At 50.9% G+C, this 21,645-nt stretch overlaps 3 protein-coding genes across 8 annotated transcripts; 1 reads left to right on the forward strand and 2 right to left on the reverse strand.

The window, feature by feature from the left end:
• Nucleotides 1-164: 164 nt before the first annotated feature.
• Nucleotides 165-9,905, reverse strand: sec24a (SEC24 homolog A, COPII coat complex component). 3 transcript variants are annotated; one of them, XM_061300066.1, is made up of 23 exons: nt 9,458-9,905; nt 7,104-7,676; nt 6,350-6,502; nt 6,135-6,173; nt 5,918-6,063; nt 5,369-5,556; nt 5,157-5,259; nt 4,949-5,072; nt 4,634-4,743; nt 4,417-4,529; nt 4,227-4,345; nt 3,868-3,923; nt 3,564-3,770; nt 3,375-3,498; nt 3,129-3,287; nt 2,827-3,000; nt 2,592-2,702; nt 2,342-2,517; nt 2,130-2,267; nt 1,928-2,032; nt 1,522-1,614; nt 1,348-1,451; nt 165-1,205 (listed from the first exon to the last, which is right to left on the reverse strand). In XM_061300066.1, the coding sequence occupies exons 1-23, from the start codon at nt 9,510-9,512 to the stop codon at nt 1,091-1,093; spliced, it is 3,285 nt and encodes a 1,094-aa protein (XP_061156050.1). In that variant the 5' UTR covers nt 9,513-9,905; the 3' UTR covers nt 165-1,090. The 3 variants fall into 3 exon arrangements, with proteins under 3 accessions (XP_061156050.1, XP_061156049.1, XP_061156051.1); XM_061300065.1 differs by having other exon boundaries at nt 4,949-5,075; nt 9,458-9,904; XM_061300067.1 differs by lacking the exon at nt 6,135-6,173 and having other exon boundaries at nt 4,949-5,075; nt 9,458-9,904.
• Nucleotides 9,906-10,126: 221 nt separating this feature from the next.
• On the forward strand, nt 10,127-14,391 carry sar1b (secretion associated, Ras related GTPase 1B). Of its 2 annotated transcripts, none has more exons than XM_061300071.1 (7): nt 10,127-10,187; nt 12,521-12,596; nt 12,686-12,805; nt 12,893-12,958; nt 13,029-13,132; nt 13,373-13,504; nt 13,586-14,391. In XM_061300071.1, the coding sequence occupies exons 2-7, from the start codon at nt 12,539-12,541 to the stop codon at nt 13,700-13,702; spliced, it is 597 nt and encodes a 198-aa protein (XP_061156055.1). In that variant the 5' UTR covers nt 10,127-10,187; nt 12,521-12,538; the 3' UTR covers nt 13,703-14,391. The 2 variants fall into 2 exon arrangements, with proteins under 2 accessions (XP_061156055.1, XP_061156054.1); XM_061300070.1 differs by lacking the exon at nt 10,127-10,187 and adding an exon at nt 10,724-10,924.
• Nucleotides 14,392-14,765: 374 nt separating this feature from the next.
• On the reverse strand, nt 14,766-21,592 carry emsy (EMSY transcriptional repressor, BRCA2 interacting). 3 transcript variants are annotated; one of them, XM_061300063.1, is made up of 20 exons: nt 21,335-21,592; nt 20,819-20,927; nt 20,518-20,617; nt 20,245-20,319; nt 19,992-20,179; nt 19,711-19,866; nt 19,360-19,622; nt 19,077-19,299; nt 18,781-18,981; nt 18,530-18,679; nt 18,251-18,424; nt 17,913-18,052; nt 17,400-17,576; nt 17,133-17,319; nt 16,872-17,039; nt 16,604-16,765; nt 16,384-16,535; nt 15,760-16,209; nt 15,296-15,682; nt 14,766-15,213 (listed from the first exon to the last, which is right to left on the reverse strand). In XM_061300063.1, the coding sequence occupies exons 2-20, from the start codon at nt 20,922-20,924 to the stop codon at nt 15,034-15,036; spliced, it is 3,639 nt and encodes a 1,212-aa protein (XP_061156047.1). In that variant the 5' UTR covers nt 20,925-20,927; nt 21,335-21,592; the 3' UTR covers nt 14,766-15,033. The 3 variants fall into 3 exon arrangements, with proteins under 3 accessions (XP_061156047.1, XP_061156046.1, XP_061156048.1); XM_061300062.1 differs by having other exon boundaries at nt 18,530-18,721; XM_061300064.1 differs by having other exon boundaries at nt 19,992-20,167; nt 21,335-21,591.
• Nucleotides 21,593-21,645: the final 53 nt, after the last annotated feature.

The raw sequence follows: 21,645 nt of genomic DNA on the forward strand, positions 1-21,645 counted from the left end.
GTGATGACGTCATTAGTAAAGTACGCAGAAGGCGAGCGATAATTTCTTTATTTTAGTCTAGTTGTATATTTTAAGATCAATATCACCTGGCAATACAGGAGTGCGACTTGTAAGCATGGTATTCTTTATTAATAATTTTGAGACAGACAATTTTTACCTAATCGTCTGTTTCCTAAATACGTTTTTTTATTTTTATAATACATCAATTACAAATGACCAAATTACACTTTTTGAAAAAAAAAAAACCAGGTAACTACTTTGGTCCACGTTCTTCAGGTACAATCCCAAAAAACCCACTGCGTTTAAAAAATCCCAAAGATTTTATTTCGTTGACAGTTCACCTGAATGGTCATACTAAAATTTTATTAGCATCTCTCCAAGATTGACATAATGCAGTATTTTCAATATACAAATCTCAATAAGCATGATTAAAAAGAAATCAATGGCTTTTTGTGTTACGTCTTGTGTTAATAAACAATAAACAAAAAGATCCCACATCCTATTATATTAAAATAGTTGATATATATAGTCTGCGTTTTAACAGGAGGCGTGATAGTAAAACTAGAGTTCCCATTCAAGGCAATTATTGAATTTTAATCACATTGGGAGGCTCATAAATTAACGCAGCAAAGGGAGCGAAGAAAAAAAAAAAAAAAAAAAAAGCACATGAGGTTGCAACAACATTCAAGTGGGCGCCTGATGCCTTCTTCTGTCTTTTGTTCAGAGTGACACACGGATGAAAATCCCCAAAAAGTGATGACTGTTGAAAATTCTTGAAATAACAGTCAGACACCTCAGTTCACCTTAAACACACACACACACACACACACACACACCCTCGCGTGAACACACACACTCAAACTTGCATACACGTGACGTATTTGAGAAAAGGGCTCTTTCTGTGCTTTTGCCATCAACGAGCTCACATCTGAGCCATACTTCAAACTTTGGACATTATTGTTCTATGAGAATCAACACTGATACTTTCCATCTTTTACATACATATGTGTATGTGTGTTTATATATATTTTGAACCACCTTCGCGGCTAAATTCAAAGTGTCTTCCGCTCTTCGCGCGTGCACAAACTGATCATTTGGAGATCTGCTGCTGCAGGTGGAGAAGGAATTCGTAGTAGGAGAGCGCCGACTCGGTGCGGTCTTCGATCAAGTTCTGCATCAATGCCACTTTCAGCTGGCTCTCGTCCCTGGGAGCAGGCACAGGATGAGATTAGGGAAGAGAAAAAAAAAAAAGGAAACGAGGAAATAACACACTTGCTCCTTGTAGACAACACGATGGCCGCATCCTACGTCTAACCGTTGCAACAAAAATACATCATTCCTGCCCACCTGACGACATGCAGCGAGGGGAAGAAGGGCCTTTGCTCCCTCAGCCACGCCACGAAGGCTCTGGTCCTCTGCGACTCGGCAGTGTCCAGCTCTGGCAGCAGATACTGGCAGAGGAAGAGCGTCGTTAGCATTGGGCTTGCAGATGAAAAGAAAACCAAGTGGGTCGAATCTTACCAGGTTGTCAGGCACAGCGGCGTAGTTGGGGACCCCGAGGACTTGCGTGAGGAAGTTGGGGTTGCAGTTGCGTCCGATCCACAGATACATGACCTGCGACGTGACGAGTTTGTAATGGGTTTTGAAATTAGAATGCTGTTATTTGTTTCAACGTTAATTATTGAACCTCCCGTTGGCTATTTTGACAAGGGCTGTTATGGTGTTTTTTTTTAGGATTTTTCCCAGCAGGCTTTATTGAATGTACGCTTTCTGCTGGCTGCTTATCCGGCGGCCGGTTTGCAATACGTTGAGTCTATGAACTGATGGCACTGAAATTCTTGTTTTTCCACTTGCCTATTTTGAAGTCGTATTCTCAAACTTAAATCATCAATTTACACATCACAGTGACTTTCTTGCGATTGCGCACCGTTCCGGCATCCATGAGGAAGGCTCCCTCCCTGCTCAGCTTTTCCACGGACAGCTGCAGCACTCTGGGCTGAGGGACGGTCCGCTCGTTGACGTTCAACGCGCCCTGGGAGGGAAGGCGGAGACGTCACAAAAGTACTCGGAAAGTGAGCTGAGCCGGGTAAAAATATCCGTGGGGGGGGGGCACGCGACGCCGTCCTCACCTCGTCGGTCAGATCGTCGAGTCGGTACAACGCGGGATGGATCATCAGCATGGCGTAGGCCAGCGGCTGGTGCTTGAGATGACACATGGCAGACACCCGGTCGTCCAGCCTGGTGCTGGTTCCCGTCCGGAACGCTTTCTGGAAGAAGTGAAAAGGGGGGGGGGGGTAAACATTCCGCATTTAAGAACAAATAGAAAGTGAGCGCGGCCGACCTGCTTGAGCAGCGCGAGGATGTAGAGCGGGAAGAGTCGGAGGCAGGCTGGAGCGAGCAGGCCGGGCTGCTGGATGGTCAGCACCGACTGGCGGTACGACGACAGGGAGTCGATGGCGGCGTTGGTCATGGCGTCCCTGGCGTCGCTCAAGCTGGCCGTCACCGAGCGGTCCACGGCTGAAAGCAGAGCGCACCGTCGACATGGCGGCAAACGAGCAATTCGCAAGGACGTGCGCACGAGCGACCCTCACCCATGCACGCCAGCAGGCCGGCCATGGCTTGAACGTCGGCGCCGGCAAAGATGTCCGACAGCGACTGGACCACCGGGAGGCAGAGGGTGTGCACGCGGATCCTACGCTCTCCTGTTAGGAGCAGAACCAGGAAGGCATCACGACAGGAGCGCTTCTCGACCACGATGCCAGCCAATTTCAGTGACAGCTCCAATCGGGTTGCTGCCTTGACTGCAAGCGTGTGTGCGGCGTGCACCTTTGCTGGAGGTGTAGAGTAGCGCAGCCTGGAAGGAGACCACCTGCATGTCGTCCAAGTTGTCCTCGATGGACATTTGCACGGCAAAGCCGGCGTCCGGGTTGACGTTGGGCAGCGATAGCAGGTCGGTGGAGCGCACAAAGAAATTGCCGTGGAACGTGTGAATGGACAGACCTGCAGAAAGAAAGGGGGGGGGGGAAAAGTTGAGGCTTCAACCCACCATGGAGAGCACACGCTCTAAATTGGACAGAAATGGATTTCAGCCAAGAGTGGCCGGCACTTGCAATTGGCGTCGGGTTTACCTTTGGTGCAGCGGATCCTCATGACGGCCTCAAAGCCGATCTTCCTGGTCAGGTATCTCTTCAGGTCCTTCTGGAAGCGCTCCACCTGGGCCGGGTTGTGTTGGTGGTGGTATGAGGGGAAGTAGTAGATGCTCCCGGCGGAGTAGCGCGCGACGCAGCCTGCCAAAAGACGCAGAAAACAAGAAGCGCTCACTGCCTCGCCCGGCTGAAGATAGGTCACCTTGATCGTGACAAACGCGGCCTCACCGAGAGACGCCAAGTCGCAGTACTGCGAGCTGAGCAGAAACAGGTCGACGGCCACTTGCTGCCCCGAGCAGTCCAGCGCCAGCTTCTTGTAGAAGTCAGTCGCCGGCGATAGGTGCTGGATGTCCTGAGAGAAGAAGAAACGCCGGTGAGGACGCGAGCGCCGTCTCGATTCGGAGCTGGAGCTGGCACCTTGGCAGACGCTCTTTGGTTGGGGTCCTCCCTGGACTGGAGCAGCCCCGCGCCCAGGTTGGGCAGCTGCGTCTGGAAGACGGACAGGCGGCCGCCAGTGGGCGACAGCAGCTTGAAGGCAGCCTGCAGGGCCGAGCCCAGCGCCGACTGGGTCTCCATGGTTTTCTCAAACATCGCCGGCAAGCTCTTCAGGAGATCCTGCACCAGCTGGAAGCAGACGCAGTCACGCGACATTAGGCCCGTGCAGCTTTGGATACCGTTTGTCGAAGACATTGCGGTTACGTGTTTTCAGCATATTTCTCACCTCTTTGCTCTCGTTGAGGTTGACTAAAAGGCTGTCAGGCGTGGGTAAAAAGATATCTGCGGGGAACACAAGCACAAAGTGTCAAAACACAAAAGCTCACCATTTGCGGCAAACGTCTCGAGTGAACCGAGGCAAAAGTGTTGTAATGGCTTACAGAAGCCACAAGATGGCAGCAGCATCTTTTTAGACAAGGCTGCGATCAGACAACACTTCTCGGTGACATAAGATGACTTTAATTTGTTTTGGCGACCATACTCGTCACTTCTCGGTCAACCGCAGCATTTTCTGAAGACGATTTCTGTCTAGAAGCGTTGCTGCACCGTTTTTGTTCAGTGGCCTTTGGATACGAAACGCATCACCTTCGATGTCTGACACGATGAGCATCTGAGGCTGGGAGAGTCCCTCCTGGAGGTTGTAGAAGTGGATGGTGCTGTCAAAGGTGACGAAGCCGATTTTTGTCCGCGAGTCTCCGGGGAGCCTTTACCACCCGTAGAAATAAAGGGGCTGTCAGTATGAGGCCAAACGGAAGAACCGACGGCGTTCACATACGCGTTGATGTTGTCCAGCACCGACTGACAAAAGACCTTCAAGTAGCCCGTCTCCACCGCATTGTGGGACACGTCCAGGACAAAGAGGTACACGGCTGGCTGTGGCGGCCTCAGCTAATGGTGCAGATTGGAGGGAGAAGAGAAAGTAAAAAGAAAGAAAGAAACGAACTTTCTTTTTTTTTTTTTAATTCCAACTTGGGCCAACCAAAGACACCTACCATGTACTCTGCAGGAGCGATAAACTCAATGGTGGCATTCTGCACTTCGGGTCTTCTTTGTGGTTCCCCGTAGGATCGACTGACTGGATTATACATGAACTCCTCTGGAACTTCACACACACATGCACAAAGCTGAATGCACGCAAGCGAGCGGGCAAGGTCATAAACGGAGCAGCAGGCTAGGAACGGGTCCCCCCCCCCCCCCACCAACTCAACATCCTAAGACCAAAAATCAACACTCAAATGCAATTGATTTAGAATGAACCTTCACGAGGGGACCTAAAATTGGAATAGCTGTTTTTTTTTTCTTCTTACCATCATTGACCCTATAGCACATGTTGCACTTCCACCTCCTCTGGTCCAGGAAGGACACGAAGGGGTTGATGTAGGTTCTGCAGGAGCGACACCTGACGATGGCGCTGGACGTCACCACGGGCAGCTGCTATGAAAGGCAGGAAAGGCAAAATGAGCTCAAATTGCAGCCAGGGAATAGGTTCAAAGCTTTCCATGGGCTCGGCCTTACCGAGAGGTCTTTGAAGGGGTGCAGCAGGAGGCCCAGCGGCATCTTGGCTTTGTTAAGCAAAGACTGCGTCTGAGGGATGCTGGTCAGCGTGCAGCGAAAGACCCTGGACACACGGACGCGAGACTCACGTAAGTCGCATGCAGCGGCAAAGATGCGATTGCGGGATGCCACGTTTGGATGGGCTCTGGTTCAACTTGGCCTCGGGTGCTTACTCTGGACTGCAGTTGATCTTCTGCAGGTCTTGGGGCAAGCAAGGTGTGGGGGCGGGCACAGGGCCCGGCGGCAGCAAGTTGCGCTCCTGGAGCAGGTTGACCACTCGCAGGCTCTCAGGGGTGCCCGACTGCAGACTCATACCTGCCAGGGACGGGCTGAGCTGGGCCGGGCCGGGCCCGGGAGGTGCCTGCCGGGAACGCCGCCGCCATTAACTTAGATTGTAACATGCTGGTACTCATTGTTTTGGCTTAAAAAAAAAAAGAGCCTTTGCGAAGCAAATACAATGTTTGTAGTCAAACTTGAGAATGCGTTTATTCATGCAAAGCGAATGTGTGGCAAGCGGCAGAGCGGGTCAGGTCGGGTCGGTCCACAAACACTGAGACAACTTGATAATGCGTTTACTCTCGCTGACGGTGTGTGCAAAGCAAACGCATGACGAGCGGGACAGTGCGCTCTTGCGCAAACAGTCGGATTCACATTTGACACACGTGCGCAGATTAAAACCGACAGAGAGAAGAAGACAACAGAAAGGAGACACGCCCCCTCACCTGCCGAGGTGCTTGGACGTAAGGCTGAGTGGCGCTCTCGAGAGCCGGGTGCGTGTTCGGGGGGCCGGCGGCATGCTGGTACCCTGGTGGCAGGGAGGGGTAGTGGCCCAAGTGGCGGCCCGGCGGACCGTGCTGGGGTGGTCCGGCTGTGGGGGTGGGATAAAGCAACGTGAGGAAAAAAATTGGTGACATTGTGTCCGTCTTTTCCTGGACGTACCCGGTTTAGCATCCGCGTGATTGCCGCCGAAGCCGGATCCTGTTTTGAAAGACATTTGAACGCCACGAAGGTGAACGGTGTGAACCGGCAGCGACGAGATGGAACAAACCACAGAATGTATACAAAAAAAATATATCTCGGGGAAAGAATCTGCTCTCTCCAACGAGACATTAACGCAACTAAAAGGCCAAGGACAAAAAGGACAACCAGCTTACCATCTGCCTTTGGGGGCGGAGGAGTGGCGTTGGCCATCGGGGGCGCCGCGGGTTTCATGGAGGTGGGCGGGCCCGCCGGAGGGGTCCCGTAGGGAGCTCTGCTCGGGTGGTATTGCTGCACGGCTGGCGGATTCATCGGCGGAGGAGCGAAGCCTTTTGGAAGAAGAGGCGAACTTAGTGGCCACATGGATGAGCTCTTGCTTTGCAATAATTCCTCCTAATAGTTGAACTGACTGGAATGCCGCCACGAAAAAACCCAAAGGGGCCTTTGCACGGCAGATTCAACGACTTCCGTTTGACACAATCTTGCTATGACAAGATTATTTTCTTGCTTTGCGAAAAGCAAAACCAAACGCAATTGAAAAGGGGCCTGGTTTCCTGATCCAGATTTGTGTCGCACCGTGCCATTGAACTTTGAACAGAATCAAAGTGAACCGAGTCCAAGCTGCTGGCGTCAACTTGTTGGAAGCGGCAGCGGAGGGAGGCCAAGGTCCGCCCTCCAACACATCAAGTCTTCAGATACTTTATCTGCCAGCAGTGACTTTCATTTCAAGTGGCAGACACGAATAAAGCAGATCAAGACGGGATTTGTCAAATTTGGACAAGCTCTCCAGCGACAAAGTTCACCAATCACATTACGTCATTTTTATTGACTTGGCGACAGGAGTGCCCTGTTGCTATCTTCCAGATAAATTTCTTTCCCCCTTGGGATGATTTCCCTTTGTGATAGTGGAGGGCAATTTGATGATCTTACCTGGACCCGGCGGGCCGTAACCTTGCAGGCCGGTGGGGGGCCGCACGGCACTAAGGGACAAAGAAGCCGAAGGTGCCGAGCTGTAAGGCGCGGGGGAGCTCACGTGGTTGGGTGCCGGGCCCCGAGGTGGGCCGTTAGTGGCAGTGGGGGGTCCCGCGGGCGGAGGAGCCGAGTTGTACTGCCAGCCTGGGGCCGGCTGCGGATGATGTTGCGGGTTGGGGTAGTAGCCGCTAGAAGACACCGCAGGAGGAGGAGGGGTACTCATCGCGGGGGGCGCCCGGGGACCGGGGCTAGCAGACTGGGGAGGGGTGTGGGATGCGGGGCCGCCTAGAGGGGGTCGGGTGAGGTGAGGTTGGCCGGGCGGGACCGGATAGGACGCGGGAGGCGGGCCAGCTTGGTACGAGCTGACTTGGGGGACGTGCTGGTACGGCGCCGAAGGATAGATGCCGGGCGCGGGGCCGGGGGGCGCTGTAGCCTTGGCTTGCATTGGGCTGTAGTTGTAGTTAGCTTGGTGCGTCAGCCCGTAATTGATGGCAGGGAGCTCTTGAACCCCGACGGGATTCTGCGACGGACCTGCAAAATGTTGGAAACGTTATAGAAGGCGCAAAGCAGGAAGGGAATAGCATCAAAACCGCAAATGGCCAATAGCCCAAGACAAGGGCATGTCATGTGAGCAGAGTCAGCAAAACTGCGGCTACCGCTAATGCTAGTTCTGATTAACTCCACAAAGCGGACGAGAGAAGAGGAACAAATATGGCTTTTGCATTTCATTTTCTTACATTTAATTTTAGGTGATAAAGAAAACATCACTGAAGAATTCTTCACTTTGTGTCAGGTCACAGCAACTAACACTTGCGGCGGTGTGACGCCACTTTTGACGCATTTGTTGACTTTTACATCTACGCTTGGCATGCACCCGAACCGAAACCCACTCGTGCCGCCGGTCTTGCCGCCAGCGTTTGAATAATGGTGCGAGCAAACAAAGCGCACAAACTCATCAGTTTGGTTCTCGCACAACCGACGAGACCCGACAGGCGATGATGAAGGCGCGGCATCGGTAATCACCTGTAATCTGGTTACGTTAATCTTCGTCTTCTCTCGGTGGCTCATTGTGAGCCTTGTGCATATCGCTGACTCGCGTCATGATTCAAATTTCACAGATACAAAAAGTCACCTTTGCATATATAACTTCTCAAAAAAGGTGGAGTGTTTTAATACCACACGGCCTGTGGTCTTTTATTTTATTTTTTTTACCCCTGTTGATTAACCAGAATAAAAAGACCGCAAGTAACATGCATCGTAATTCCACCACCGCAGCATTTCATGAAATGTTGCACCCTCGTGGAAAGGGATTAAGAGGAAAAAGCTCTCTTCTCAACGGCCTGGGGCTCAATTAGCGAGGCGCCTAATCCGCTGAAAAGCATCTTCAAAAGTGTCCATTTAGAGCCCGTCTCATTTCAAATCAAGAACATCTTTCAAGCGTCAAACGTGGTCGCGCCCGGCATGTCGCGGGAAATTCGGGTCCGTAAACGCCGTGAGAACGAGAAGCTTCCCGTAGATGGCCACTTTGGATTTGAGATCTGCACAGCTTCTAAGTCGAAGATAAAAATGAGGGGGTGACTCTCTGCTTGTCGGGTCGTGTGACCAATGTCAAGTTTATATAGCGTGTCGTATAAAGTGAGCCTGCATTGTATAAAGTGCAAAAAAAAAAAAAAAGAACACCCACTAACTGTGGGAATCAAGAAGCACATCTAAAATGAGTAAGCAACAGTAGATTCGTACAAAAGAGTTGAAAGTCTTCCTCTGGATCAAGTCCAATGTGCCACATTGACAGTGAAGAAGTATCGCGAATATTAAAAAGCTATATTGATATCGTAAAACTATCCCAACTGTCGCAATGACATGGACGTGGATTTTGACCCACCATAGTAATAATTAAAAAAAAAAATTCCAGAAGCTTGAGAGCACATGACAAGGTTGTTCATGGAATCAAGAAGCGGTTGCAAACCGCAAGGGCCATCAGTGAAATGCTCTGAAACGCTCCTCAAGATGACAGAAGGCTCCTTTTTAAGCAAATTCAACACTCCGGCCCGAGCTTCCGCGGCCACTAATCAAAGTTAAACTCAAGGTGGAACGACGTCACACACAAGCGTTCATTTATAAAGTAGCAACAACTTTGAACAAAGTCATTTGAGTGTCTTGACAAACTTACGACGGTGTTTACTGTCTTTTGTCTCACACTTGTTCTAAAGTCGAGTCAGCAAGCTAACCGTTAGCAAGCGTTCACACGAGCGGACGAATAAGCGCAGCTTTGTAGCTTTTCTATCGGGTGACATTTGGTCTTGATACTTTACCGTTGGCGTACGGCTGTCCCGTCCCGTTCTGCGGGTTGATGCCCGCCATTGACATCTTGAAAACAAACACCGGGTTCCGATTCGGATTGGTTAGCTTGGGCGAGCGATTAGCAGCAGCCTCCTCCTCCCTCCACTCTTCTTCTTCTTTTAGCCAACTGGGTATGGAACAAGTCGCGGGGTTAGCGAGCAAAATGTCCGCGTTTCAGCGGCCTGGTTGTCTTGGAGGGGGGATAAATGGCTGGGTGGTTGGCTCGATCACACGGCCATGGCTGCGGGCCAAAGCGCGCCCGTCGCAAGTGACACTACGGCGAAGTGCCGATTTCCAAGGCCTAGTCGAGAGCAATCGTGGAGAAACCGGAAATTGGGATCACCCAAGAGGGATCAACGTTGAAATTGTCGGGCATGCGCAGTGTGGACACGTGGCATTTCCTCCCGTGTTCTTCTGTTTGCAAGTCTACGAGAAACAAGCGTCGCCGGGGTACGTCAGTTTGACTGTACCTCCAACAGGGGTGGGACAATATAAAACGCTCACTGTAAAATAGGCTTAAAGTGTCTTGTCAGAAACCTACGATCAATTGTTGTCACATACATAATACACACAATATTTACATCGCGTTTGAAGTTATTTTTTTTCTCTGTTGTCTTCTGTGGAGAATTAAAAACTTTCAGTGCATCAGTCAACTAGGCCCCCCGAAGAATTGTCACCTCGACGCGATTATTAATTTTACAGGTACTATAACCACCCTTAACTAAATCTAACAATATAAATGACAAAGCTTCGTTTGTTTAACTGTACATATGTTAATAATGTTTGTGATGATACGAGGAGGAACGTACGACAGAAGTAAAAGAATCCGATGACATCGGTCTTGTTGCCCCAGTCAAATGGGTCCGCTTATATAACACGATTTTTGCCATTAAAATGACTAAGTGCCTATATTGATAAATGCCCATAAGGTGATAATATTACTCGTGTTTCGGTTTAAGGCGTGTGTAATAAGTTTATAACTCATTAGACACAGTAATATGAGAAATAGCCTGTTAAAGTAGAGAGAACTTGGGGCCGTCGTCATATAGTTCCGCCTGAGTATGGTCATGTTCTGACAGCCGAACGACTCACTAAATAAAAATAGTATGTTTGAGTGTATTTAAATCTGAAACAGAGTGTTTTTGTGGTTACGATAACTGGCCAACCTCGGGTTGAAGAGTGATCAATAGGAGGCGGTAGTGCACTATTGCATTGGCAAAACGACGTTCAAAGTCAAGACGAAGAAGCGGAAGGAGCCATTGCGGTGTCGTGGCTCAGTTAACAAAACACGAAAAAAAAAGGGGAGACGGGCGAGCGATCGAAAGAGCGAGAGGGTGAGCTGGCTGTCAGCGGGATCTCTTTGAAATTTTCCCCGTGCCACATTCACATGACCAAACGAGCCAACGCACTCGGCCAACGAATCCACGCCTGAAGAACGAGTAAGTTTCCAGGCGGGTGACGCGCACTTAGTCAGCCGTTTTGACGTGAAACGTTCGCCATCGCGGTTGCTAGCCATGCTAGGCTATCAAAGCTAACGTCAACTTGGGCTAACTTGTCTCTTTTTCGATCCGACTATTACTGTTAAGAAATAGCAAATTTATTCCCAATACGAGGCGAATCAATTTTTGTAGTTCTTCTTAGCGGGTCACTCGATTTGTGTTCGCTCGATGCCGGGGTGTTTTTGGGCTTGTCGATGCTACGTCGCCGTTTGGACAAAATGACACGTAACTAGTAGCTTCTTGCTAGCTACTCAAAGAGCCTTCAGCTTAATCTTTCTCCTGAGCTGCTCCCTTGTTTGAGTTCCTATATTCAAATAAAGATCATATTAAAAAACAGTATGTCCTTGGTGTGACGTGGCGGGGTTTTAATATGAACCCACTGGTAGTCGCTGTCGTCACCTTTTATCAACTGTTTGGACGCAAGTTTTTCCGGTAGCTCGACCCGTTTTTTAAAGTAGCCTTATGAAGTTATTAATTTCACCGGTAAGACAAGTTTGCCCGTCTGAAGATGTACAAACTCCGCTGCTACGTCGACTGCAGGGCAAATGATTGACGTCCATATTGAACCCAAGTTATTTTAATTTTATTTTTTTATTTTTAGTTTGCAGTGTATGGAAAAATAACTTATTATTTGGCCCCCACCGAGGAAACTCGCCCTCTCGTTTTGTTTGCTATAATGCCATCACAATGCCAGGTCAACATTGTAACATTGCTTTTCTTGCGCAATACAAAAATTGCCATCCATTAAAATGTGCAGCTATGGCTTTCATTCACCTGTAGCTGAACCGAACCCTTCATTTAGAAATATTACTACATATATAATGAAAACTCAATGTCAGAGAAAAAATGTGGTCACCGTCTGAATAAGGGCAAAAAAAAACATGCATCTCTTAAAAGTTTTCAAAGTATAAACATTTGGGTGTAATTGAAAAGATCCTCCTTATTTATGTTGCATAGTGTGGCTTTTGTATCCTCTAGAATGGAATTACAGTAAATGTGTATTACACATTCATTATGTTAAAAGACTTTAGCAGAGGCATTGAAAGCGGAGGGATGAAACGGATGAACTGCCTGGCCCAGAATATTTCCCCGCTCAATACTGAGGAAAGACACCCTGGCGTACAGCATTCCGTTGCTCACCATTCAGAACTGCAAAATATTGCAATCACGCTCATCATGCAATTCACGGCCCATCAAAACAGCGGTCGGCACGTGCAAACTCGTGAAGGCTTCCGCTAAATTGGTTGCGCTTTGGAACCCTAAATGCGTTGACGTGGTGGCGACCTTTGATTGTTCCACTTTAGCCCTGGAGGCATTGCATCACTAAGTAGAGAAGAGGTCGCTAATAGTTAAGGGGAGGAGGGGGGGGGGATCCATTTTGTTCAGTGTGTACCATACAAGTTGTTTATTAATGCTTTGCACTTTTTTTTTTTTTTTGGTAATGTTCAGTAAAACCAATTTGAAAATTGACAAACGAGGTCAAATTGTGCCATGAACGTTTGGCCTGCATTGTAACTGATGTCCTTCCTTTTACAGGATTGAACAGCTCCAGAGATGTCATTCATATTTGACTGGATCTATAGCGGGTTCAATAGCGTACTACAGTTTTTAGGTGAGTGCGAGAACCTGGACCAGTATCCACCGTTGAAGCAATCTGCTCAATGTCAAATTGATGTGATTTTCCCCAAATGTTTTTCCCAGGACTGTACAAGAAGTCGGGCAAGCTCGTGTTCCTCGGCCTGGACAATGCCGGCAAGACCACGCTTCTGCACATGCTCAAAGACGACAGACTGGGGCAGCACGTGCCCACTTTACATCCCAGTCAGTAGCGCCGGCACCGACCAAATTGAAAATAACCGCTCCAGCTTACCCTTCGCTGACACTTTTGATTGTTTGCATCCTGCGCAGCCTCGGAAGAGCTGACGATCGCCGGTATGACCTTCACCACCTTTGACCTCGGAGGCCACGCGCAAGGTGAGTGGTCAGTCGTGGTCGCCACCAAGCCGAGCAGCTGCAAATAACCCATTTGTGCGCACGCCAACAGCCCGCCGAGTGTGGAAACACTACCTCCCCGCCATCAACGGTATCGTCTTCCTGGTGGACTGCGCCGACGGCCTCCGATTGGAAGAATCCAAAGCAGAGCTTGACGTGAGTGGCCTCAGATGGGATCGCAGACGCGTTTGCCTCTTGAGTCCCGGGTCCTGAAGAGATCGCAAGCAGTTGGAATAATCTTTTGCCACCCAAAAAGGCTTCAATTTGTGTTTTACGGTCAAAGAAAAGCACTTAACTCAGAGATCGTGTTCTTAGCGCCCTCAAGTGGCATAGGGTCGTCACTGCCATCACACCTGTAAAACTCGAGTCACGTGAACCTTTTTTCGGCACGTTCAGGGCTTGATGACGGACGAGACCATCGGGAACGTGCCCATCCTTATCCTAGGCAACAAGATCGACCGGCCCGATGCCATCAGCGAGGAGCGGCTGAGGGAAATGTTTAAGCTGTACGGCCAGACGACAGGAAAAGTGAGCGGCCGACACGGAGCTGATGGGTTGTCTGAACTGAAGCGGTTCTTAAGCTGCCCGTGTGTGTGCGCCTTACCGCAGGGCAACGTCCCACTGAAGGAGCTGAACACGAGACCCCTGGAGGTGTTCATGTGCAGCGTGCTGAAGCGCCAAGGCTACGGCGAGGGATTCCGCTGGCTCTCGCAGTACATCGACTGAACGCGGCGCCACCTGCCGCACCCTCACCGCAACTACAACAGACAGAAAGAACGGCGGCGGAGGGCGTGCCCACCCACCACCAAGACGACGACGACGACAACTCGATCCCAATAGACTTTTATTGGTTCTTTGGGTTCTGCACTTAAACACACGTTTGTTTGTCCCTCTTTATAGCGCAAAATGGACAAGTCCCCTCTCGTACTCCCACCGGCGTCCATTCAGAAGCTTGCGTTCTTTCTCTACATGGCATTTCTATTCATCACATCATTATTTTTTTGTTTACTTTTATGACAGCGTTAATAAATGGAAAGGACCAACATCCCTCCTTGCCTTGCTTCTCCTGCAAAATAAAAAAGCTTTTTTTTTTTTACATTTTGCTTTCAAAAATAGTATCATAGCTAAATATTGCAAATGTATGAAATGTACGCAAATATGCTACATGGATGTTGTATCTTTTACATTACATTATAATATGCATGTCTTGTTCTGTTCGCCACCCTTTTTTATGATTACGGTTAAGAAGATGCCATTTTTCTTTTTTGGACGGGAGGCAACATCAGCGCACAGTCAGGTTCCCTCGTGTCTCTTCATTCCAGCAGCAGGTGCCGACTGCATTCCTGGAGGTGGTGGTGGTCTTGTTTGCATCAAAAGCGTATAAGAAGAATGAGAATAAATGTTTGCAATGACAACAGGTTGTTTATATATTTGCCAATGTCAGATTCAAAAGTTAACATTTTGAAGATCAGGGTCAATCTGCAATGCTCCATTTTGAAATGTAATCTTTTTTTAATAAGTCATTCTAGGGATTACAAAATCAAAGCCACCCTTTTATCTACAAATTATTTACAAAGGATGGCAGGTGGCTCTTTATTTTAACAAAAGCTGTTAAGTGACAGTTAATGTTAAAGGTTACTTGGAGAACAGTTAAGTCTTACAGGTACACAACATGACCCTGAATGACAAAATTTCAGTCACCGTTTAGACACAGGAACAATTTGAATGTGGACCAGCTTTCAACATTTAAGTTCCAAACCGATTTGTTGCCCTTCACGAGTGACACAAATGAATTTCTAAATCATTTATTTTGGAGATCAGACCAATCCTGGACAACTTTGAAAAGGTACAAAAGAAAAAGTTAAAACACTAAAAGATGACTTCTTGGTACTGTATCTTACAAAAACTGAAACACAATTCCTTCTTTTGCAACACTATTTTGCACCGTTGTCGCTTCCTATGAAAACTTGGTGAGAGAATTAAAAAGCGAGTGGATAGAAAAGTCCAACGTACTCTGTATCAAAGTGGGTGTCGAGAAGACGGGGGCGAGGTCCGGTCTAAGGTGTGGGGGGCCCCGCGTCATTGCCGCTGTCCACGTCGTGCTCGGCGGGGTCGTCGTCTTCGTCGTCGTCGTCCAGCTGCTGGCTGGTGTAGTTGGTGATTTCCAGGAAGCCGCTGGGCTCCACCACCACGTTGGACTGGCTCGAGTCCGGCACGATCGAGTACTGTGGGATCACCTGAGTGGCGGAAAAACACAGTGCGTACTTTGGCTTACTCAATTATGTATAGATAGGGAATTGGGATGGTGTGCAGACGTACCTGAATGACCTCCAGGTGCTCTTTGGCAAAGTGTTGGGCGGTAGTCGCTCGCTTGGCCTCCAGGGCCTGCGCCAGGGGGGGCCGGTCGGCGGACGAGTCCACCAGCACGGGCTCTGTGCTGGGGTCGATCTGGGCCTCAATCATGGAGATTTTCAGGATGTCAGACACTGACGCTTCCTCGTCCGCCGCCGGCCCCGCGCTGGACTCGCCCGCCAGCTCCACCTCCCCGCTTGGAACCGGTGCCACGTGAGCGGCCTGCTGCTTCTGCTTCTGCTGCTGCTGCTGTTGGTGGTGGAGGGTGCTTCCGAAGGTGATTTTGGTGACAGTGGCACTCTGCGTGATGATTGGCAGCTGCGCTCCAACACGTGACACGACACTTGCCGTTAACTTGGTTCGCCAGAGGAAGTCACGCAAGTCATTTGTGTAAATGGAGCCACTTGAAAATATTTGTTTGAAGAACTGACCTTGTCGGTGCTGACCGGGTGGTGTGCCTGCAGGGGCGGGGGCTGCGACAGGGGCGCGTGCAGCGGCCGGTGGTGCGACGTGGGCGCCTGTTGCAATTTGGGCAGCTGCGGCGTGACGGGCGAGGTGGCAGCGCCCTGAGACTTGGCCGGACTCTGCTCTCGCAGTTTGGGGAGCTTCTTGGCCGGTGACGTCGTAGACGAAGACGAGGAGGAAGAGGAGGAGGAGGAAGGAGGCTGGCTGAGCTGAGGTTTACTCTGCAGTTGAGGAGGAGGTTGAGCGGTGCCCTCCGGTTGGCTGCCGGCGGCCGGGGGCTGCGGAGTGGCGTGGGGGGCTGGCTTGGGGGCATCCGTCTGATTGCCGGAGCGGTAAAACAAGCCTGTCTGAGGGTCCAGCGTGTCGCCTTCCAGCTCGCTCACCTCCAACAAGGACTCGCTTTTACCATCGGAGGGCTGAAACACAAAAGATGACATCATGAAGAAAAAGAAATACTCCTGGCCCTTTAAGAAGCTTCAGCTGGAGAAGTTTGTCAGAATTTGAGCCGCGCAATTGATTCAACAGCATAATGTCTGTTTCAAACGAAAACATCCAACTTCAATTGTGGCAATATTGTGCATTCTCCTCACCCTGACGCTGACGTGCGTCGCCGTGGTTACAGGTGGCGCAGCAACCGGCTTGGTAGCCATGACGACCTGACGGACGCTTTCTGAGGTATCGGCGGGGGACGGGGTCGCGGCAGCATCCTCCTCCGTCGACGCGGCCGGCCCACCGGCTTTACCTGCGGGGTAAACGTGAGCTTTATCGTTAGCTACGGAAGCGCGACGAGGCCACGCCGCGACTACGTACCTGCCGCCGGGGCGTCGGCCCTCGCTTCGGCCTCGGGGCCAGGCGGCCTGGACGACTCTGGCCCGCTTTTCTTCTCCTGGGCCAGCTGGATGGGCACGGCCATCTGGCTCAGGTCGATGTGCGTGTGCTGTTGCTTGGGTTTGGGCTCAGCCTTGTCCTTCACTGCAAGTCCGTGAATGAAAACGTATTCATGTTCAGTATTTAGAAATCCCCCCCCCTTTTTTTTTTAAAAAGAACTGATCCGATTGTCCGGTCTGGGCAACCTTACCTGAGCTCTGCTGCAGCTCCAGCAGAGCTTTAATGGTGGACGCGGCCGACTGGGAATCGATGGCGGTCACTTCCTGGTAGATGGCGGGGGCCGACTCCACCGACACCTCCTGCTCCGTCCACTCGTGATCTCGGGAGGCCGCCACGTGGAGCACCGCCTGTGTGTCCGCTAAGGGGCCGAGCGGGAGACCGCAGTCAATCATGGACAAATGCTAACACGGCGTCTTCAATACAGAACGCAAGTACTTTACTTCCTCTTTACCGTGTGAGGTTTCCCCAACTGAGCCGCCGGTTTCCGCGGGGGCGGCGCCTTCGTCCTTGGCAGCGCCATCTTGAACCTGGCTGACGTCGGCCGAGCGGGTGACCTGCTGCAGGGTTTCGCTGACCAGCTGCCGGGTCTGTTCGCTCACCGCGGTCGCTTGGAACACTGGCTTGGGCTTGATGAGCACCTGGACCAGCAAAGATATGTACACAGTCGTGACCAACATGACGGTGGTTCATTAAAAAAAAAAAAATTCAGTTGTCTGACCTGCGTTTTGCCCTGCTGGCCGTAGACGATCTTGGTGGGGATAATCTTGGCAGTGGCGGTAGACGGGGCACCGGCGCTCAGGCCTTTGGGCTGCGTGACGATCATCTTGGTGATGGGTCTGCCGGCGGTGATGATGGCCGGTTTGGCCCCCGAGACGGCCTGCAGGCTCTTCTCGCCCTGCCGCCGACGGACAACGCCCGTTGAAATGATCCCTCGCTTCATCATCGGCCTTTTCACCGCCTTGTGGAACGTACCTCCGGGTGGCGAGAGATGCCCGCAAGACGCAGCCGAGTGCGTCTATTGAGCAAGGGGCTTCGAGGCCGTTCATTTTCTGCCTTTTTGTGACAAATTTTCCCAACAGATTCTGATTTATTCATGTCAACTAACCCCTACAGCCACTCAATTTGTTTTTGTTGTTGAGGAAATGAAAAATTGGGGAATTTGCGGTTGAGGTGAGCAAGCGTCCCGCCACTCGGAGGTACCTCGGCGCCTGTTAAGAAACATTGCACTGACCCCCGCCGCGTTCAACAGCGTGGTAACCACGTTCTTGCCAGGCAGCCCTTGGATGGTGGCCCCCTTGCCGCTGGTCTTCTGGACCACGATCACGTTGGGTTTGGACGACATGGGGATGGTGGTGATCTTTGTGGTGGTGCCTGTTGACACAACACGCAGTTATTTTAGTGAGCGGGGTCCAATCAGATTCCAGCCTTGAATTGTTGCCGCGTCATCCAATCTGCCCGCCTCACTCAGACATCTGTGACGCCTTTATCTTTCCGTCTTCTGATTGGTCGGTCAGAGCAAGTTTTGGTAAACAAACATTCCTTGGAGCGGCCCCATCCCCGTAACCCTACCAGACACAATGTTGCTGCTGATGATCTTCCCGCCCAACGTGGCCAAGGACTTGGGCACCACCGTGATGATGCTGCCGCCGGTGGTCTTGACGTAGGTGGCGCCGCCGGCCGAGGCCGAGATGCGGGCGCCGAGGTTGGGCGTGACGGTGGGCCGCGTGTAGGTGGCCTGCGTGGCTGAGAGGCAAACCCAGAACAACCAACTTGAGCATCAAAGAATCGCTTTTGATAAACGACGTGCTTTGCCAGATGGACTTGTTGAAAAGCTAAGTGCTCACCAACCTGTGGGTTGAGTGACCAGCTTGGTGGTCATGATAGCTCCGTTGCTGCTGACCACCATGATGGGCGAGGAGCTGCCGCCGGACAGAGCCACCGACGACGGCTTGGGCAGGATTTTGCTGGGCTGCACCTGCTGCGTGATGATCTTCACCCCTGCGCACGCAAAAGGCCAACCAACAAGACGTGGGAAGGTTTCTGGGAAGGTCTGAATATTTTAATATCAGGGTGACTAGAATCAAAGTATGCTTTCTTACCAGATTCTGGCTTGATCTGAATGGTGGGCTTGGGGCCCGGCGAGGCGGCGGAGGCGTGGGCTTGGCCCACGCCAGAAGCCCCCATCGCTGACGCCTGCAGCTGCTTGGGGAACTGGCTGAGGATCTGCGGGGACGAGCCGACCAGGGTCTTGGGGGAGGGCAGCCTGGCCGAAGCCACCTTCACCCCTGCCGATGCGGCGCCTGAAGATCAAAACAATGACAACACGATTGGTCATCTCTTTTTGCTTTGAATTTCGCTCCGATGGAAAAACGGCCGCCAAAGTAACAATGCTTACAGGTGGAGACGGCGGACATGACGGCCGCGGAAGAGACCGCGGCGGTGATTGCGGGCGTTGCCGAGGGGCTGGAAGTGGCCGCCGGGAAGACCACCGTCTGCTTCTGGGTGGGCGTGGTCAAAATGGTGCTGGAGGCCAGCTTGGACATGCCGGCGTTGTTGTGGGACTTGGACAGAATGTTGGGCACAAAGTTGGAGCTGGGCGACGTCGTCACGATGATGACCTGCGAAAAAGGGTGTCGCTGTGAGCTGAGCAGTTTCTTTCGTTTTGTTATTATAATGACCTTTTGCGTAGCAGTGCTGGTGGTCTGGATGGTGGGCTTGGTGAAGGTGATCTTGACCGGCGACAGGTGTGGCGGCAGCGAGTTGGCGATGCTCTGCATGATGTTACTCATCTTGGGGCTGCCGCTCACCACCGGCGCCGCGATGTGCTTGGCCACGGGCGGCGACACTTTAGCCACCTCCTTCAGCAGCACCGGCGACGAGCTGGATGAGTTGGTGCGCCGTCGCTTGCGCGGCTTCTCATCCTCGTCGGAGCAGCTCACGCCTAATAAAAAAAAAAAGAAAGAAAAGCAAAACGTATTTTTTATGCATCTGGCACTTTTCAGGACACAGAGACAAGCAATTGGACAGACTTTTGACATAGACGGTGCTCCCGCTGGGTAGCACCACCACGCTGGACGACGGGCTGGGTGGCCGCGGGGACTTGGTGGCCGTCCGCGTGGCGCCGCTGGCGGCCGTGGAGCTGCTCGAGGTGCATGTCGTGCTCGTGTAGGAATAACACACCACCACTGGGAGGAAGAGGAAGACATTTATTTGCAAATATGAAAAGATGTTCGATAAAGATATGCTTCGAAAGCGCGACATGAGTTGGAGTTTTTTTTTTCTAATTCTGACACCATCGCCTCGTTCGCACCTTCCTTGTTCCCCGTCTCAGCCGGCAACTGCATGGAGGCGTTGTGAGTGGCTGTAGCGGTGGCGACCGCGTTGGCCGTGGCGGTGAACGCTGTTTGAGGGACCAGCCTGGGCATCAGCGGGACCAGCCGGCGGCCCTCGATGGACCACTCGGACGAGCTGTTCTGGCCCGCCATGCTGGGGAGAAGCCTCCAAAAGGTGAGCGAGGCGCATTTCATTCCAAGCCAATTACTTGTGGATGGTTAGTGGCTTACTGGTACGCGATGGTGCAAAGGCGCTCGTCATTGACGGCCCGGCGGACTTCGGCGCGGTGGCGCTCGGTTGAGATGCTGAGGAGAGGAAGTCAAGTAAAACCCTTTGCTCTCCCACAAACAATAAGAGAGCTAACATAATAGCAAAAGAATCGCAATGTGAAAAATATTTTGCAACGTATAGGGAAAGAGATGAACAAATTGATGTTTGAATGGTTTCGAATCATCGTGAATTTTGAGGGTTTGTGCAGGAATAGGGGTCCATGGTGGAGTTACTTGAGGATTTTGGTGAGCTCTCCCAGCAGATCCTTCTTGTCCTTGGTCAGGTCTCCTTGAGCTCGCAGGGCGCTGATGACGCCAGCATAGGCCTCCAGCTCTACAGAGCGGAAAACAACACAATCGCAAATTGGGACCTCAACTTCATAAAGTTCCATAGATTGAAAACTGAGATGCATTTTGCTACTTTCCTCATTTGCCAATGAGAGAGCATCTTGTGCCAATGAAAGTTAACAGTGCTTAGATGTCACTGAAAACCATATTGTGAGCTTTTGGAGGCCAATCTTTTCTTATAGCTTACCCAGTTTGCGCAGTATCCTTTTGCACTCATCCCTGCCCAGGTCAAGGATGGTGGGCCAGACCACTGGCATGGTCCCAGTCAGCACCGGTTTCTCCAGCTGAATCATGAGCTACAAAGACAACAGTAACAACAACGTTCCTTTCCCCAAAATACACTTTGCATTGCAGTCTTTTCCTGCTTCCCCCGTCAAAGGTGATTTGCATTTACATTTGTGGGGACAAACGTCATGCACAACTGCGACGATGCAACCATTTAATGAATGACAAATGGCAAGTGTCGTTATTTCTACAATAAACTCGCCGAGATCAATTAGAAATGGCTGTGGACGATGGGTGTGTGCATTCTGTTATTTTCTGACCATTTCGAACCAACGGGACCGTTTAACGGGCCTCGGTAGGGTGGCAGTTACGGAGCGTAACTTTACATGCACAAAAGGATATTTTGAGGAGGCAAAAAATACAAATGAACGCCGTTCGCTTAGCGTGTTAGCCTCTGCCGAAGAGGCTGATACAGTACCTTTCGTTTGCAGGACAAACTCACGGCCTCGGCAGCGTTAAAAATGCACGAATGTCAACACCCATAGCGGAGGGTAGCTTTTTATCCAAGCCGCTGCATAGCAATGGTATTCCCGGTTAAACCAAAGCGACAAATGCGCCCGAAAAGGGACGTTAAAAGTCAAATTATATGCTAATGTTTACGTTGTCTGCTAGCTGAGATTAGCCCAACTGGATGACGCCTGCTTCTTCGTGGGATATATTTTTTCTCCTTTGCGAAACGGTTTCATCCCGGTTTCTCAAATGCTGCCATCTAGCGACGAGAAATAATAG

This window comes from Syngnathus typhle, linkage group LG15 (genome assembly GCF_033458585.1).
Source record: "Syngnathus typhle isolate RoL2023-S1 ecotype Sweden linkage group LG15, RoL_Styp_1.0, whole genome shotgun sequence".
Classification (NCBI taxonomy): Eukaryota; Metazoa; Chordata; class Actinopteri; order Syngnathiformes; family Syngnathidae; genus Syngnathus; species Syngnathus typhle.